The 20,068-nt window shown below is 39.9% G+C and overlaps 1 protein-coding gene across 1 annotated transcript; it reads right to left on the bottom strand.

Moving 5' to 3' along the window:
- Positions 1–18,430: 18,430 nt before the first annotated feature.
- LOC142404770 (taste receptor type 2 member 40-like) lies at positions 18,431–19,364 on the bottom strand. The gene is given in 2 exon segments (XM_075491774.1): positions 18,431–18,725; positions 18,727–19,364. Coding segments are annotated over 2 exon segments (933 nt in total).
- Positions 19,365–20,068: the final 704 nt, after the last annotated feature.

The raw sequence follows: 20,068 nt of genomic DNA, 5'->3' as shown, positions 1-20,068 counted from the left end.
ATCTTGCATTTGTCTTTAAAGCATAGTTCATCTGTCATAAACTGAGTACCTGTTTGGAAAAGATTCTCTGCCATCAGCTTCATCCCTCTGGAGGTCCATTCCCCCTTTTCAGAAGTACTCCCTGATGCGTTCCACACTGTATTCCCACTGTTGGCCTTAGAACTAGATGCCCTCTCCTCCACAAGGAATTGATCACGACAGTGAAAATCTGTAATGGGGCAAAGAGGGGGAATGGAAAGTTTGAAACAAGAGCAGCTGATAGCAGGTCATCAAGTGGGTCTGGAGGACTAGGAATGACTTCAAAACTTATGAAGAAATACTGAAATATATTTGCTTTAGGTTTCGTTTTCCCAGTGTGAACATATATTTCTGAATTCTTGGTGCTCTTTTTTTGACTCCACATGAGTTTCTGGGACTTCTGGATGGTTTGTGTCGCTTGTGAAGGTTCCTTCAGAATTGCCTTCCCCGCCACAAAAGCCTGGGAAGGTGGACAAAAAACAACCCTTATGATCTGGAGGCATGCAATAGAATGTGCTGGGGACAAGACTCAGCCTTGTGTGCTTGAGAACAAACTTTACAACTCTGTAAAAATCATATTGCATATAGAGTTGCAGGGACACTGGTTAGCACACAGCCTTGGACAGAAAGATGTAATAGGTGTTGGTGTCTGGAATCTGAAAGAGGTAGAAGACCCTCACATGAGCCCTAATAAACTGTGAAATTTTGCAGCCAATAGTTAGATTGCATAAGAACGCAGGAAGAAAAAAAGAGAGAATTTCCTGTGCTGCATGAGAAACATCATACTAGTATCAAACATCAACTAGTATCAATGCCTGACTTCCCTACTATGCATTCGGAGAGCAGAATGAAGTGTATTTATTCACAGAAATGAAAATGGGGTCTAAGGATACTGGTTGACAGCTGTTTCTGTGTTTGCCGAGTAGGTGCTTCAAGACATACTGCTCCCCAAGCAGGACTTTCTTCCAGGGGCTCCTGTTATCAGCTCTAGGGGTACCTTCTGGCTAAGGATTACTTCTCAGTTCTTTTGCAAGAAAAATCTGGTGTTGATTCAGTTTTGCTTACTGGGATGAGCAAAAATTAAGAGGTGGGCAGAGCCCACTGCTTTCCAACTTGCAAGGAAGGAAGAAGAAAAGTAGATACAGGGGCAGGGCTCCAATCTGGTTGGAGCACAGAGTGAAGCTTTGTTGTTCTCAGGATCTGCCCGTATAGAGGAGATACTTACCTTCCTGTAAAACGGGCATACCTGGTGGGAGCGGCCCAATAAAAAGCCCACTGTTTCATAAGGAAATCTCCAGTTTATGTCATAGGCATAGCAAGAGATTAGTAGGGTAGAAGAGAGGGTTCTCTCTTCTCTTCTGATGCTCCTCAGTTCTGCCACTTTGCATTTGCAAAGAAATGTAGCATAGGGAACTGACACACATAAAGATGTTCTTGCAGCATGGCTTTGAAGCAGGCTGCATGGGTACCACCATGGGTTGTGCAGTGAGAGCAGTTGGAAGACTCATGTGGCAGGACCCCACAGCTGAGAGGTGTAGAGGGACTGTTTTCACACAGACTCACCTAAGACAGCAAGTACCATGGAGACACTGGGGCTTTCATCTCCTGGAGCAAACAACAAAGGATGTGGTTAGAGGCTTATCTCATTTTTGAAGCAGTCAGCACAAGTATTGTCTACAGTGCTATGTAAAAGTTGGTCAGGGACTCTTTCCTGGGTCTGGTGTCAAGTGGCCACAATCCTCTACTAGGATTAGTTCCCTCTAGATCATATTTCCCTTGAAGTGCGCCAAAGCAAAGCTAGAGACTGAACCAGCACCTGAGCCATGGACAGAGGTTAAGTGCTTGAGTTTGCTTATTGTGCAGTGTAGGGGTACCCACAGGATCCCTCCCATCTCTCTCTCCTGCAGCTGAAGAGCTCCCTGATCTTCTTGACACCTGCCAGGATTCATCCCCATGGCAGCATGGGGGATCCCTCCCCATGCACATGAAGATGAGGTATATAAAGTAGGAAGTCAGCAAGAAAAGTCCTTCCTTCTAGTCTGTAAAAAACTTTCTTTCTAAAAGAGTTTTCAAGACCTGGCAGTACAGAGCTGTCTAGTGGGAGATCTCGTAGGAAGCAGTTGTAGTGGAGATGGCTAAGAAGACCCACTAGCAAGCTCTGTGCTGGATCATCTGGACTACAAAGGAGCCTTTGCAGGATTCCAGGCTTGCACATTGGTGCAGGGTAAGCAGCAAAGGAGGCAGTACAGCCCTTTTTAGAGGATGGGAAAGGAAACATGGAAAACATTTGTTAGAGACCATCTTCTGAGAAACAGAGGTGAAGCAGAGAAAGTCATAGAGGGACAGGAGAGAATGGGAATGGGTACCTCAGCTGTACTGACACAGGACTCTGGTACTACTGTCCAGCAGGTAGACACAGGGAATCTATGGGGACAGGAGATCCAGGACATCAGCAGATCTGCAGGTCACAAAAAGCTTGGTGTCTTCATCTTCACTACTGGCAGGTCTGATCTCTGCATGCCAAGAAGCCCTCCTGTCACAAACTGCTTCAAGCTCTACCACAGGGCTTTTTAAGAGGGCTAAAACAGGGATGTTGATGTACACCATTTCTGAGGGCCATGCTGCCAGAAACTTTGGTAGTGAGTGAGCAACAGAGATGCCATCATCTTCCTCAGCTCTAGGCACATCAGTACTAGACCTTGCTGAACCTTTCAAGCACCAGACCCAGTGGTAGCCTAAGCAGAAATTCAGAAGAGGAATTTTCTCTCAAAAGCAAAGGTGAGCTGCTAGGCCTGCCATTTGCAATTTCCTAACTATTGCTGCAGGGGAGCACTTAGGTCTTGCCGGCCTTGCCGTAGCCAAAGGGATAGCCTGAGGGTGGCTCAAGGTACAGGCATGGCAGCATGTGGTGACAAAGGAGCACAGACAGGCATCATGTCCCTGGGAAGTGTCTGGTCTCTCTTGCAGCACCTGGAATCATGTCAGCTGCCTCACTGAGATCCACACATTTGGTGGATTGCAGCGAGGTGAGAGGAAAGCTGCTCCTCCAGGCAGTGCTTTAGGCCAACGGTATCTAGAAGATAAGTGGGGACATGCTGAAAAGAAGACAAGGTTGCCGTCTTTTTTTGCCTGTGCCAACCTGTAACCTCATTAGAACCAATCTGATGCCCACTGAAGGAAATAGTAAGTGAAACCAGTTCAGGGAATCATGGAAAGGTCCAATGCAATCACAGGGGCTGACAAGAGGCGTGGTATGGCAGAACTGCAAAGACAGGACTGTATGAAAGACAGATGCACATTGATTTCCTTGGAGGTCTTATCCACTGCTGCAATACAGCAAAAGGACCCTCTTCTCATAAATCTGTGAAGGTTGCCAAAGCAAGTTAGGACACTACCTGTACTAATGCATGCATATTTTCTTGCATGTAAAATGATGTTATGTTTTATGGAGTGGATCATCTTGAATGTCATCACATGGCACGTACAGGACAAGCAGGTGATCAGGTGCAGTCAGCATGGGTTTATGAAAGGCAGGTCCTGCTTGACCAACCTGATCTCCTTCTATGACAAGATGACCCGCTTAGTGGATGAGGGAAAGGCTGTGGATGTTGTTTACTTTAGTAAAGCCTTTGACACTGTTTCCCACAGCATTCTCCTGGAGAAACTGGCTGCCCATGGCTTGGATGGGTGTACTCTTTGCTGGGTAAAAAACCTGGCTAGATGGCTGGGCCCAAAATATTGTGGTGAATGGAGATAAATCCAGTTGGTGGCCCCAGGGCTCAGTATTGGGGCCAGTTTTGTTTAATATCATTATTGATGATCTGGATTAGCTGACTGAGTGCACCCTCAGTAAGTTTGCAGACAATACCAAGTTGGGCAGGAGTGTTGATCTGCTTGATGGTAGGAAGGCTCTTCAGAGGGATCTGGACAGTCTGTATTGATGGGCCAAAGCCAATTGTATGAGATTCAAGTGCCGGGTCCTGCACTTGGGTCACAACAACCCCATGCAATGCTGCAGGCTTGGGGAAGAGTGGCTGGAAAGCTGCCTGGTGGAAAAGGACCTGGGGGTGTTGGTTGACAGCCAGCTGAATATGAGCTGGCAGTGTGCCCAGGTGACCAAGAAGGCCAACAGCATCCTGCCTTGTATCAAAAATAGTGTGGCCAGCAGGACTAGGGAAGTGATTATCCCCCTGTACTCGGCACTGGTGAGGCTGCACCTCGAATATTGTGTTCAGTTTTGGGCCCCTCACTACAAGAAAGACACTGAGGTGCTGGAGTGCATCCAAATAGGAGCAATGAAGGGTCTAGAGAACAAGTCTTTCAGTTTCTCAGAATTGGAATGTTTCTTTTTTTAACTTTTCTTTTGTGTTGTGGGTTTTTTTTTTCTTTTCTTGATGGTAAAGAGACTTTTGAAAGTCAAATTCCATCTCCATCTTATATTTCCTTTCTTAAATGAATAGTGAATCTCATTTAATTCCTTCCTTTCTTAGAAGTAGCTTATGACAGATCTTTAAATGTACAGTATACCTTTTGTCCTAGTTCTTCCAAAGCTCCCTTTATGTTAAAAGAAATGGGTTTATTTGCATTAGGGATACAGAATGCTATGCTGGATTTAATATGATGTCTGTTACTTCTGCTTGTATGTATAGCAGAGGTGGAAGGCATGCTTTAAATATTTAAGAGGTTCTCTATTCATTCTGTTAGAGAGAACCCTTTGAATCTTTAGTAATTCCTTCTTCTACAATGAGCTATATTTCCCCTTTTCCCTTAAAGCTCCTTTCTTTTTTTTCCGCTGCAATTGTCCGGATTGTATTTTTTGTCTATTCCTAATTTCAGGTTTTACCTCTGTTTTCTGGGTCATGTTGTACCCCAGTGCTGCTGCAACATTAATCCTATCAAAACTCTGTTCCACTATGGATTTTAGGACTTGAGTTTTTAAGTTTAACTCAAAATCTTTTCTGTTATGAGGCTCTGGGTTTTTTTCTTCTTCTTCTCATGAGGAAGACACACTTGTGATACCAACAGCGCTTTGTGTTATCTCTCAGATTCTTCTTCTGGGGAAATATTTTTAAAAGCAGACCTGTTACCATTCCGTATAGAAGAAAAGTACTTTTTGGAAGGTAAAATGGTCAAGGTAGTCTACTGAAACAAGCATGGTGTTCTCTTAAGACAGTGGGAAGAGTAATCTGGGCTGGTGATGCAAAGTTAGGATGCATCAACAGTATCAAGGAGGAAGGAGATAACTTGAGAATGAGGGTAAGGTGACTGGATGAAACACATTACTACAGAAAAGGAAGAAAAATGCCTAGATCTTGTCATTCTGTAATCAATGAACAGGAACCATAGCATTATAAAAAAAGGCAAATGCAATTCTAGGCTGTATCGATTGAGAATTTGCAGTACATATAGAGGATTATTAAGGTCACTTTACAGAGTATTTTTTACAGTAAAGAATTTTGCTCATGTATAACCAAAATGATATACTAGAGTTGGAACAATACAAAGAAGGCCTTCAAGGATGATCAGAGGAATACAAAGTCCATCTTACAGTCAAAGGGTGATAAAGAGACTAACAAAAAATATCAGTCTAACAAAACAAACTTCTGCTTCTAAGTATTTTCAGACAGTTTAACACTAACCGGAACAAGGACTGTATAATGTGAAGAAAAGTATAAAGTTGCGGTGAAGATGTGTAAGACTGGATGTCACAAGGAGGCTTCTAACAATCAGAAAAATGGGGTCCTGGAATAAACTTCCAATAAAAATGATAACAGAAAGAAACTTTTCTAGTAATGACCAAGGTCATAATCACTGAAGGGAATTACTGGGCATGTTTCCTTTGGTTAACACAGTGTAGACTTGATGACTGAGGTGGTCCCCTTAAATCCCTTGCCCCATAATTCAGGAATTACCACAACAGACCTTCTGTATAAATCATACTTTTGCTGTAAAAACATAAAGAATACATAGTGCTAGATCTGGTAGAACTACAACCTCCTCTGTTTCCTGGAACTGTCCAGAGAAGTAAATCTGAATATGAACAAGAGAAGATTGCTGTAGAGTAGACAAAAAGACCTTACTCCATAGCGACCATGTGGCATTTTCACCTGGTATTTGACAATGGACTCTCCCCTGTGGACAGGGAAAATTTCAGATTTCCCTACACTGTGACCAACAAAATGCAAGGGAGGCAGGTCAGTGAAGGGGGAATGAGCAGTATTAATGGAATATTTATTGGTCAAGTGAGGTACAGATGGGAGTCTGGCAGATAACCACTGATGAGCCTGTGCTAATCCTAAAGAGTCAAGCAAGGACAGGATGGTTTCATGAGTAGAACAGTAAATTTTCCTGATAGGTGTTCAAGTCAGGGGAGAAAAGGATCACAGTCAATGTTTATTAGATCACCTTTTACTAGTTAAACTGTTAATATAATCAAGCTGTTATTATTAATAGCAGATAACTATTCACACAGTATGCTCAATTATTGCCTCACACTCAGACACTCACTGACAGTTACCTGTTTAGAGCAAGAGCTGGGAGGCCCATCCCAGAAGCAAAGGGTTGTCATGCCAGGGGCTTCTAACTGAGCTCAGAAAGGTCCTTTAGGGCCCATTTTTCAGCAGGTGTGTATATAATTCTGTTATCTTTGTACACAGAAGTCACTGCATCCTAGGATGTGGTCTAAGTTATACAACCCACTGTGGTATCATTGTGTGCTGGTGGCCCTGACAGACTTGAGATTCTTGATGTTCTGAGTTTTTCTGTGCTTGTGGATCCACAGGACTGAGAGTCTCCAGACCTTATGTATTCTTGGAAGACTTTTACATGCTGCTTCTCAGCACCTACCTGTCCTTCCCTTGATCTGATTTCTGGTTACTGTTTTTCCATTCACATACATAGGCAGTGCTCATTCATGCAAATTCACCCAATACGGGCTTTTATGACAGAAATGCAGTACCTGAGCTGATCCATAAGCCAGCATGTGTCCCACAAGACACTCTCCTATCCCATGATTTCAGTTTGCAGCAGTAATCTTTACCTCCGACCCCTTTGGACACAGTTCTCTTGTATCTCTGTGAAATTTATACCTTATGGTTGCTGCACATTAAAACTTAGAATTTTAAAATATGTTGCTCACTGCAACATTACTAAGAGGCAAACAGCTCTTGCCTGATTGTTTTGATTCCCTCTACCACATGCTGACACAGTGTTTCCCTTCAAATGACAGGAACTGTATCCCTGCAGAGCTCTGTTTTCCACACTTTTGACTCCAGTGGCACACAGTTTTCCAATTAAAACTGGCAGAGCGCAGCAAATCTTTGTCCGTAATTTGTCGGTCTCCACCCAGCAGAGCCAGGCAGCATTCCAGTGACTGTCACCCTGCAGCTGCTTTTGCTGCCCCTTGGCTGCTTATCTCTGTCAGCCTTTCTAGCATGCTAAGGGTAGGCAGGTGAAGGAGCTACTGCCCCAGCATTGTGGCAACTGTTGCTCTGTAGTGTTCAGGAAGAGCTGCTGTGCTCTCTGCTTACCAGACAGTGCCAGCAGTAAGGGCTTCTGGTATGCTACTAAGCTTACAGGTAAAAATGAATTCTTAAATATTTGTCCTACAGTGCTTAAATATTTGTCCTACAGTGCTACTGATTAAATGGATTTAATCAGAATAAGAACCCTTTTGTACAGAAGGCTGTACACTTTTCTAAAAGCCTCCTCCAGGTCTTAGGACCTTCAGTCCCATACGTCTATGAAAGTGGGTGAGGAAGATAAACACACACATGCACACAAACACGTCTTGTGGTCCAAAGTTCATACAGGCTGCTTCAAAACTTGTTTTGGGGCTATATAAGTATATGTGTCTTTGAACTACTGTTATCTTGAAACAAAACAGATGGAGCTAAGAGATGGAGCTAATACACTTAATGCTAAGGTTAAGATGGGGGTGTCTGAAGGAAAACAAGCAGTTAGGAAGGAAACCACTTTCTTCCTTACGCAGGCTGTGCTGGAGGGATTTTGAGTTTCAGAGAAATGAGATGTATCCTGTGGTTAATTTAAACCTGAGCTTTGAGAAGGATTAATCTCTGTATCTCAAACTGACAATAGTTTAAACAAACATCTGAAATGAAGTCATCTGGAGTGGTATTTACCTTTGTGAATCTTTATGTATGTATTTTTCAAAAGCTTCCAAAAGCTAGTCATACATTTTGTTACTCTCTTGTGGGACCAAATGCTTTTGGAGAAGTGGCAGTCAGAAATTTTTCAACAAAAGTATGACTTGAGGAAAGTGTATTTTAAAGAAATATATATATTTGTCAAAATTTGTTTTTAGGGAGGGCTCAAATGCAAGGATTATGATTTATATTGTAAGAAAAGTTAAGATGTCATTCAGTTTCAGAATAAACTATATTTTGATCTTATGATCCATTGAATGTCTCTGTCCCCAAGAGTTAAACAAATTGAAAGTAAAGTTTTAGTGACTTCTTTGAATTGTGGTCTTAGGCAGATGTTTGCGGTGTATTTTCTCTGAGACATTTTAATTTATACATGGAAACTTTGGTGGTTTCTTTTTGTGGCTATTATTTCTTTCTGTACCTTTTTCCTTAAAAAAAAAAGGCTTTTAATATGATTCTGTTACTTTTTTTCCCTCCAGTTTTTATTAATTCCAAGTAGTCATGAAATCAATATTTATTCAAGCCATGCATGGTAAAATTAACTTGAGGTAACTGTCCAGGATTTCATAATGAATATGCAATCAACTAATGGCAGAAAAACTGATCCAATGGCTTCTGAAAAGTTACATTAATGATGGTGCATTATGCTATGACCTTTGCTTCAGAGAATTGTGAGGTCATCTCTAGTTTTTAATCAAATGCCAGAATCTCAGTTCTGAAGATCAAAATTATTCTTTCAAGTTTCAACAGGAAGGAGGTGATGTGTGCATGTCTGTTTGTCCCTTTTTGTAAGATAAGGTTTCTAAACTTTTTCTCTAAACATTTAAACCTTTCATCCCTGAATTTGAAGGCACAGATAAAAAACAGTGGATCAGGTAGCTGGCCTGCGGACCCTCAGATTCTCCACTACCTAGCTCCTAAACTTCTCACTCTACTCACCAGCGAGTCCAGTTTGAAGTCTGCTGGCAGATCACACACACAGAAGGAATAGAGAGCATACTCACATGAAAGCCATTAGAATGTAATAAGAAGACAGGACAGTCTGTAGTGATCAGGTGCAGGGACTGGCCAGACAAGTTTACTGCTTATGTGCAATGGCATCTTTTATACTCCCCTTCCCCATTTCTCCATTTTCTTCCATAACGTGATCCTTCCCATCCCCTGTAAACATCCCATAATCCATCCTCTACATTCCCAGAATTCCATTGTTTAATCCCCATATTCTCCTCTTCCCCCAGGCTCCCCATTTCAACTCTGTACTCCTTAATGCAGTAGTTGGTCTTTGTTTGCATTGCATTCCAAAGAGAATTGAATCACCATGGAGTGTTTTACAACAGGGGTAATTACTAAATTAGTCATCTTAAATGGTTTTAGGAATAGGTGATTCAGAGGGATTAGGTTGGCTGAGTTCTTGATTTGTCACTGTTCTTCTGATTGCTTTCTGTGTATTTGTATAGCTGTTAGCCAGATATCCCTAACAGATTTTTACTTATTAATCTGAAGTATACGTATCCTATGAACTTAGTTGTGTCTCAGGAATCTTGATCCTTAAAAGGTTAAAAAAAATAGTTCTGAGATTTACTACTTACAATATGGAAACTCTGAATGAGCACACGCTCTTGAACTTCTAGAATGTTATTGTTAGGAAACATGTCACCAAATACTTGAAAGAAACAATCACTCCTTCAGTAGATCTCAGATTTGACTTATGACCCTCCATAAATGGGCAAAAAGGCTTAAACGGAGAAAGAAACCATGTCCATCTACATCTATGTCTGTGTGGTGCCACACTAAAAAATGCCAAATTAGGCTACAAAACACCCCTAAATATAAGAAAATCATCAAAAGCACAAAAATTCTCGTCAGCCATTTTCTGAAATCAAAACACTACTGTGGACCTCCTGGGGATGTAGTGGAATCAGCTGTGCCCAAAAATGCCAGGGAAGGGGTGGCACCTCATGGATGCAAACTTCCTTCTGAAGGAACAAGGATACTGGCCCAGGGACAGCTGTGCTCCAAAAAGCCAGTAAGCATGAGGTAGCCAGTGGCGTTGTACTCTCTTCCCGAGCTACTTGGGTATGGTGGAGGAGCTAGCAGTACCCAAAAGCGCCAGGCTGCGACATAACATACCCTGCAAATGTTGGAAAATTCCAGATAACACTTGACAACAGGGGTTCCAGATCCCTTCCTTCTGCCACCCCAAAGCCATTAAGGGTGGCTAAGCCAGGAAACAACATCAAATCCCTAAAGGTGTTCAAAGACAGTGAAGCACACTTGTGCTGAAAGGGGACCTTGGCATCTCACATTTGAACACCCAGAGGTGGGTTCACTATACAGAAACATTTCCACATGAATGTGAACCTCAGTACAGGCCAAGAAGTGCACAAAACCATTGCCAGCTGGCTGGTGGTCCTGACACCTTTTCTATGTCTCCTGAAGGCCATTGTGGAGATAGCTGTGCCCCAAAACACTCTGACCTCTCCTTCAGGTACCCACATGCTGCTATGGTATATGCATGCCAGAAAACACCACAAAATTCCCATAAAACACCCCAAATCCCTTAAAGAAGCTTGCCAGACAGCTGTCTTGCTGAATATTGAGTGGGGACAGGAAAGACCATTACCATGACCAACCCCTACCATGGCTGCCAGCAGTCTTGAATACAGTATAAAGGGAAATCCTCCTCAGGATGTACTTTTTGTCCTTCTGATTTGTGGGGAATGGATGAATTGACAGCACTGCTATGTGTAGCCCATATTGTCCATTTTTGGTGAGCTGTGTGGATCATGTGGCAGGATCTTTGAAAGGGAAGCCACGAACCTTCTGTAAGTTCTTCATTGTTCTGAACCCAAGGCCTTAATTTCACCAGAAAGTTCACACATCTCTTTCTGCGCCCCCCCCCCTCCCCAAACATACACAGAAAAGCAGTATAGGCATGCACATGGGGCTACTGATGCTGGCTATGCCAGAGACTGGGCCAAACGTGTTCTTGCATGTTCATATTGACTTGCAACAGCCTTCTATAGGGTCAAGGAAGGAGAGCACTATGCCCTGTAGTGCTGGAGGCTATGCTGTCTTCACACCTCATACATGGAGAAAGTGAGACACAGAAATTCACCATGCAAAAAAGGAACCATGGTTCCAAGTTGTCATTAAAACATGCTGTGACCTGGGTTAATTGACAATGATAGATAAGCGTCTAAAATTGTGAAACAGAAATAAAGCCAACGAACACAAATGGAAAAAATTAAGAACAACTGTTTTTCAAGGTTGACTTTCCATAAACGTGTAATAGTGTGTCTTTGGAGTTCTGTGGTAATAATTAACAAAGTAACGTTTTATGACAGTTGTTACAAGTCGCAGTCCATACTGGAACCTCTTCAGGGTCACAGCTAAAATCACACTAAAGGAGCATCTAGCCTGAAGCGAGTAGTGTTGTTAACACAGTCACAGTGTCTAGGTTTCTACGTGATTCAAGTAAATATTCAGGATGTGTTAGGGATGACAGGAAATTACTTTGCATAACTAATTTTGAAGTGTATTTCAGAAACTGGAGGAAGCCTTTTCCCAGATAAACTCCACAGGCTAGAGTTCCAGCAGGAATTATTCTGAGATGAAAAGTTTTACTAGAGCATGATTGTACATCTGTTCTTCAGGATTTTTTTCCCTAGGTATCAAAGAAAGATTCAGAAAGAGTGAGATTGCAAATAACTCAGTTCTAGCTTAAGAAAGTGGTTTCAGATGGTGATGCTAGGGCTGCAAATCAGTCAATAATCACCTTTCTACTGCTGTTCGCATTATTTGCATATTTTCTTCCTTCAGTGCTAGTGATTGATTATTGCTAATATTTTAATTCTGTTTTCCTTTTGTAATTACATTAGGAGTGTGTGAGTGAATCCTACTTGTACAGGAGAAATACAGAAAAAATGCAATTATATCTGGTACTGTAGGAAAGAAAATACATTTAAAGGAAGTCAAAGGAGAGGGAAGGAAGATTACAAAAAAAGATCTGAGCACCCCTTCATGCTCACTGTCCTAGCACAAGATCTTCTTGCAAAAATTATCATCACTACATCATAAAATTGTTCTGTGTGAGTTTGTGTAGGGTGTAGGTGCAAAAATAGTTACCAGAAAACAGCAGGTGGAAGAACTGAAAACTACATGCTTAGAGGTATCACGAGAATGTCTCCCAACAACTCATACACTCCAGAGACCAGTGGTACTGTTGAATCCACAGGAACTGATAAACTGAGAACATGAGAAGATTGCTGAATGGGTGCACAGTCACCAGCACACACTGGTGTCAACAGTAGGTTGAATAGCTCAGAGCACAGTGAAGGATACAATAGCTGTTGTATCCGAAGACCAGAAGATTATATACAAATATAGGTATATGTATGTACACATATACATATATATGTATATTTGATGAGAGAATGGATCCCTTTAGGAATTTTATGAACACAGACCTAAAAGCTGTTGCACAGCTGTTGAATAAACAGCTGGGGTTGGTCTCTCAGCCATTATTCTGACCAGGTTACTATGAGTGAGCATGTATACGGGGATGTGTGTGAGGGTGTGTATGTGAGACAGAAAGAGAGAGAGGGAACTGTGTAAGGAGGTAAGTGTATGTACTAAAGTGAATAGCTATCTACTAATGAAAAATTTATTCTAATAAAATAGCAGCTTAATTAATAAAAGACGTTAAAGTAAATATTGTTTGTGGACTGGGTTTCTCTGTGGCATAATCTTCTGTCAAGGAAAGTGGAATTTGCAATAATCCTAATGTCACATATGTTGATATACAGAAGGAGAAAATCTGTTCAAGAGTTTTAAATGCTCCTATTATGTATGTGTGATTGAATCCTTAAATTTTCAACTTTGGAGAATAGAAGAATGCCTATATCTTTTCAAGGAAATAATTTCAGCACTGAAAATTTGGGCATCAAGTACAATTAGTCACTTCTGACTAATCTTTTGAGGTTTTTATATTTTAATATTATATACCACATATATTAGGCACATTTTCAAGATGTCTTAAAATTCTTTATCACCTTTCACAAGTACCATCTGTGTATAGGCATTAATCAAACTAAAATCAGGATGATAGTACTGCTCTTAAGATACATACCCAGATAAAGACAAAGTTGTGGATCTCTGGAAAGCCTCAAAGATGCAATAGGATTTTCTGTTTCTCTTAGCTCAGGAAAGAATGCTTCTATTGTAAAAGCCCAATCAGTAATCGCAAGGATGCAAACTACAGTGAATGGCTGTTTGCATATCCTGTTTTGATCGTTTAACTCTTTCTATACCTAACCTGTGTGTCATCTTTCTGTACAATTCCATCTTGTGCCTAGAAAGAAGGCAATAAAAAAATTAGGAATTCATTGCAAGCTGTGCCAGTTAAACTGCATCTGCTTTGTAACTGCTGCCTGGACAGTCTACAAAAGGAAAACTGAGTGTCATACACCTAGAATAGAGCTGACCTAGCTAATATCAATAACCAAGGCTCTGGTAATTGTGTGAAATTGATTTGGTAAAGCAAAGTGATAGGATCTCCGTAGGGAAATGATAACCCATGTACAAACAAAGAACACCTAGGGCTGTTCTACAGAAAAATGTAGGCCAAGGGAGTATAGCCCAAACATGAGCATGACATCAGATTCCCAGGAAGACACTTCAGCTCCTATGTGTAGGATTGCATCTGGGGTTTTTTTTTTCCCCATTTCTATTGGATTTTTTCCAGTAACTGTTTCATGTAAACCTGATAATCCACGGATGGAAAAGGAACTAGAAACAAGGACTCTGCTCTCTTAGCTCAGGACACTTAATATTTTAAGCGGCAGTCACTTTCTTTTTTGTGTCCAATTAGTATTATACTAGGAAGCATCTCCACCAAGCGAGTGGAGAGAACCTCCTACTTGCCCAACCCCCTTCACGCTTACAGCCTAGTAATATCTTGCTGGTATGTTTGTTTGCATGTTATCAGGTTGCACAAGACGCTAAATCCAGGCTCTCTTCCTTGAAGAAGTATTCTAGGCAGTAGACAAGCAAAGGGAGAACTATATTCCTCTCCTACTAGCCCTTAATGAAAATAAGGCAGCTGTGATTAGATCTTTGAAACGGCTCAACTCTATTGATTTATGCTGCATGTGGGTAGGGCAAAAATAATGTATGGCAAAGGTCTATGCTGCTTTACCTACGGTTTTTGTTTTTATTCCACCAGAATTCAAGTCAGAAATAGGATAGAGTACTTCTTGGTGCTTGCAGAACTGAAACTCTAGGCACAAATAAACTTCAAAGACAAGCAATGAGAGATCTAGAAAATTTTAGGAGTTTCTTCCAGTGTTTTTTTGGACTTCTATTTTGAATCTGGCTTTCTTACAACATGTTATATAAAGGAAATAGTAAGGGTTAAGTCCTCTTCTGGTTTGCAGAAATAGCATCGTTGTTGCTCCTAACAGAGTGACAATGACTTATCTTTATATTTGACACTACTGTTGTTTAGGATGAGTTATTGGTGGCAAGTCACAAAAATGTAAAGAAGTGCAACAATAACCAGAGAAAAGTTACTCCTCAAGAATAGCAAACCTGCTTGCATAATGATGCCCATACATGAGACTGGTAATACTGTTTCTCAAGTTAATTCCTCCGTAGTCTTCTCCTAAATATGTAGCTATCTGTAGTATCTGTAGCCCCGGTATCTCTGATTTCTTACTGTGGTCAGAGAGCAGGCGTGTACCACAGTTCATAAGTGTTTTGATGAACCTGCTAGTAAAGATGAACTACATCAGATAACAGCAGTTATAACACTCATCTTATTTTCAAAATTCTCAAAGTCACTGTTGTCAGGAAACCTTGAAAAAATAGTCTGTGAAAAATCCACACAGATATCATATGCCTGAAAATTTGGATATGAGTTGCAGAACACTTTAATCCATAACATGGTGTTATTTGATGAAACAATTATAGGACTAAGCACAGTTTACTTTTATTTAATCATAAAAATTTTTCTGTACAAATGCAAAAACTAAAATTATTCAAACTTAGGAAATTACCTATAAAATGTCTGAAACTGTATGTAAATATAGTGTGAAACTATAAAACCATTTACCAAGAACTTACATTCAAACCAAATAATTATTCAGTTATATGATAACTATACAAAGGAGTTTCAAAACAATTTGAAAGATTATCTTACTCTCAGTTATTCATTACAGTATTGGGTACATAAAAAAGTATGTATGAAGTTTCAAGTCATCCACTTAACCCTTGAGACTCATTTGTGTTTAATGAGCACAGAAATATACAAAATTCTTCCTCATTTATGGTGTAACTATAAGACTAAGCTACTCTGCTAAAAAATCTTAGACACAAAACCTGTGATGTCCTCAAAAATACAGTAATAATTGTTTTCAAATATGCAGGGAAAATCCATATGTATGTGAAATTTTTCTATAATTCAATGTCCTTCTCTTACCTTCTTGCTTCCTAAGAAAGGCTATATTGTTCTTCTAGTAACTGGAACATGTATGAACATGCTGCCCCCTCTGCTCCTTTTCCAGAAGATGACCCAGTTTTGCCATAAAAGACACAACCCATTGAGAAATAATATAGGCTATTCGTATAATGTGTCCTTATGCTCCTGCCTCTGGTTGGAAGGAATATGTCAAACAGTGAAGACTTTGATGATCCTGCCTGTCCAGGAGTTGAAAAATGTGATGACCTCCAACATAAATGGTGAAGAAACATGTACTCAGATGCTGAGAAAAAAACAATACAGATGATTAAGGAAAGCTCCACCAGTTAATTAATTCATTCCTTTTGTATTGCTGGTCTCTTGTACTCATAACCAGTTATAAAATAGTCTACTTTTTTCCTTCAGTTTTTCTCTGACCCTTCTGCTCTCTGTGTCCTGCACTTAGTATGTGTCATGTTTGTCGTCCCTTTCAACTCTTTCCCCATTTTAGAGAGTGCAAGTTACTTCATGCCTTATTCTTAAGCAGTGGGATCTTCTTAGGCTTTGTTCAAAGAATGTTGGAAAGGAGTTTGGTAGCTAATTCCTCTTATACCATTAAGGCTGATGTCTGTCACTTCAGCTTTTCAAACCTGAGTGTATACATAACAATGAAGAATTTTAAATTTAGAAGCCTTACAAAACTGATTTCTGCAGGAAATAGGTTTGGCAAAATATGTACTTTCAGGACAACTTTTCACACAAACACACACACACACAGAAGCCAAGATGTGTTAAAATGAACATTTTTACTGGGAAAGTTGAAGTTTTCTATTCAGGTCTCTTTTTCTGTCCTTTAAAATAAGTGATCTAGGAATCCATATGAATGTAACATATACTTGTAGATACACCCTTACTGGATTGTGTTTCAGCAAACTGTGTTTTGATGGCAACTCCTTTTAGCAGAAATTTTCTTCATTTTTGGAGGAAATGATGTTAACTGCCTCTGGGCTTTCACAAACACATATATACCATCACAATAAACTGGAATTTCTGTCCATGCTGTATTTTAGATTCATTCAACAATTATCTTTGCAACAACTTGAAGACAATAGAAATCCTATTTTTCATCTCGGACCTTAGTGTAGCATTCCAAGTGTCAGAAAAGAAAGCAAATAATTCAATTTCATAGGATAGAGGAAAATAATTCAAATGCTAAGTGTAGGTATCATCATTTTAACTCCCTAAGGCAAGTGAGGGGACACCATGGAGGGGCAGAGGATAGACCAAAGCTCCCCACATGTGTGTTTCATGGTGCTAAGCTGGGAACCACCATTTTTCACAGATGGTGACAATGCCACATCATGGTGTCATTGCCATGTCCTGAATTTTCACCAGCTCTATTAAATGCCATACAAAATTCTTCTGCAAGCCACTGCTGTCACCTGTGGAACAGTTTATGTCATAAGAGGAAGAAAGACTCCAACAGAAATAATTTTTTAACTTGGTATTTTTAAATATTTTAAAAAACCCAATTCTGGCACAAACTCAGTTTAAATACAGATACATTGCTTCAAACAGATTGATTGTGTTAACATCAAAACCGGATATTTTAAATCAGGCTCAAGCCATATATATTTCAGTGATGATCACTTTAAAAGAATGTAAACTCCCACTGCAACTGAAAAGGATCATAAAGTTCCAGTCCTAACATAACAATAATGTGCTGAGTTTTGGACTCCGCCAAATTATGTGATTTGTCCAGGAATTGTAGTTTATTTCTAAAGCTGAAGGAATTTCTGTGTAGAAAAAATTACAGGACACAGCTTGTCAAAATTGAGACACTGCATGGAGATGTGCAATTTCTAGAAACTTTTAAAGAGAATTTCAAGCCATATATTTAAACATGGGTGAACTATTTTCTCAATAATACTAATTAATTAATTTTAATATTTTAGTAATGTAATGATATTTGACAATATTTAAATGACACAAATCCATGCTTCTAATTTGAGGAATCTATTCTCCATAACAAAACCCAAAATCTTGACCTTTTGGTTAATTCTTCAGAAAAGTCTGATATTAAGGAATTTTTTTTTCCTATTAGCTCTAATCACAGGATTTTGGAGAGTCTTCCAATGTATCTTTCTGTTGGGAACACAGACACTGATTACTAGTTCAGCAACAGCAGGAAGCTCAAAAGGCTGTGTCATTCTTTACTGAATCATACTGGAATCTTAAAGATGCTTTTAGAATCAATAAATATTTTTCTACTTATAAAATCAACAAGCAATTGAAAATGATCCATAAGAAATTCCCCTGTTCTTGGGAATTCCTTAGCATCCTCATTATGTGCTTGTATTAACCAGAAACAGCCTTCAGGCTTCATATTCACATATAAAATTTGAGCATGCCTGTGCTTAAGCAGGTCTGTTCTGTTAGTATCATGAGAGTTTGATTTGTAACTTAAACCGTGTCAAGTGATTACATTATTCTCTGAGTCTTGGCCTTATTTTTCTGCTGTCTTAGAGAGACAGTAGTGATTTCCAAAGAAAGTACAGCTAGTACAGTACTTATATTCTGCAGGCAATCATCTTTTAAAATAGGAGAGAACTTACAGAATTCTTCATTACAAGGATCACATCCAAGTAAAGCAAATTCCCGAGTTCTTCATGATTCCAGGTCAGGGCCATAATCTACTCATTCATGCTCCTATTATTTTATACCTCTGGTGACTTCAATTTAAGTAATTTGGATCTAAACAAGAAAGCCCAGGCTAGTCCAGCATCTTTTACATGGACCTAGTTCTGACATGACAGTTTGCATGCTTAAAATTCCTAGCTGGCAGCTCTTGAAATTTGGGGTTGTTCCAGATTAAGACCATAGAGTGTCCTGCAGGACAGGCAGCTATTACAGCTATACATATCGCTTCCCCAAAGCTTAAAGGTAAAAAAATGTTGCATAAAATGAGAACCAAAGAAATAAAATATGTAACATAGAGGATAAGGAAGGAAAAGACCGACTTGATGGCACCAATATGGGCCTCTAAGCTGGGATCCCTGAAGCCAGTTGCATTATTATGCATGTCTGGTGTGTACCCACAGAGACCTAATCAGCAGGATACTTGAAACAACAAACACGGTTAAAGGCAAAGCTATACCAGCATTACAGAGAAGAATCAATAAAAACAAACTAGCTTTCATTGTGACTCTCCTTTCTGAAGAGTTTGTCATGGTTAAAGGAGCAGTGAAGTTGTCATGCACATTGTAGATATACCAGGTGAAAGGAAGAGAGGTTGCAAAGGAGAAAAGAGATGATGTTATCAGCATCCAGGGCATGAGACTGGGAATTCTTTGCTTTAACCAGATGAAGAAAGACTGAGTAAAACTAGCAACCTTGGTACAATAAAAGACACTAAGCCAGGCAGCAAACCAGAGGCTGGAGTAGTTCAGAAACATAAAAATTGTATTGAAAATTGCAAACAAATTTTCTTCATAACAGGAGGTTTCACAAAACAGACTTAGGAACAAATCCAGCATCATCCAGGACTGCAAAAAGAATCCGGATAAACTCAGAAAGATCATAATCATATCATATGAGGACAATATTTTTCTCCTGATGCAGCTAGTTGAACTGACAGCCAAGATGGGTCCATTTCCTAGAAGTCCTGCCACAGATTCAGTCATAGAAATTGTTAGAAAAAGGAGAGAAAATAATGTGGACATAGTAACTCGAGACCTCACAATTTTTACTCAGCTTTTCATAGGCTCCTGAAAGCCTTAGATTTGCAGGGCAGTGCCAATCCCAACTAGCTGTTATAAGCACATGCTCACCTATTTATCTCAGAGGAAGAAATATCATAGTAATTTAAAATTTATGTTATTTTACATTTTTTTTAATGATTAATAGCTCAGCTGCTTTCTCTAAGCATGCAGATTGGATAAAGATTCAATTACGGTCTCTTCAATTCAGAGAAAGGATTTGCATTTAAAGGGCTTAGATGGATTTTTAAAAATGTGTTGTAATCCAGTTTTCACAGGACCCTCTGAATTTATGTGTGTAAAGATGGAGAAGAGTTTCAAATGTGTGTATTCTCTCTCATGCCAGGATTGGGCCCCATGCTAGGATTGGCCCCCATCTGGGGGTAGAGAAATATCATTTCAATATCAGAAAGTGCAAGAAATATAAGATACTTTCAGAAAATACATAGTGAACTAAATTTTGTACACAAATGCCTAAGTCTCATAAACGTGTTTGAGGAGCCTGATCTGATTTTGATGTCTGGCCATCATGCAGTTAACATTCTTCCTCTCCCTTCACTCCTACAACTGTTTGGCAAGCATTCTTACTGTGGGTCCTAGGTTTGCAGAAAAGACATTCATAGCTTGGCTACTATATGCTTGATTTTTCCTAACAAAACAAAGGATTC

This window comes from Mycteria americana, chromosome 1, assembly GCF_035582795.1.
Source record: "Mycteria americana isolate JAX WOST 10 ecotype Jacksonville Zoo and Gardens chromosome 1, USCA_MyAme_1.0, whole genome shotgun sequence".
Lineage (NCBI taxonomy): Eukaryota > Metazoa > Chordata > Aves > Ciconiiformes > Ciconiidae > Mycteria > Mycteria americana.
This window is presented reverse-complemented; position numbering and strand designations above follow the sequence as displayed.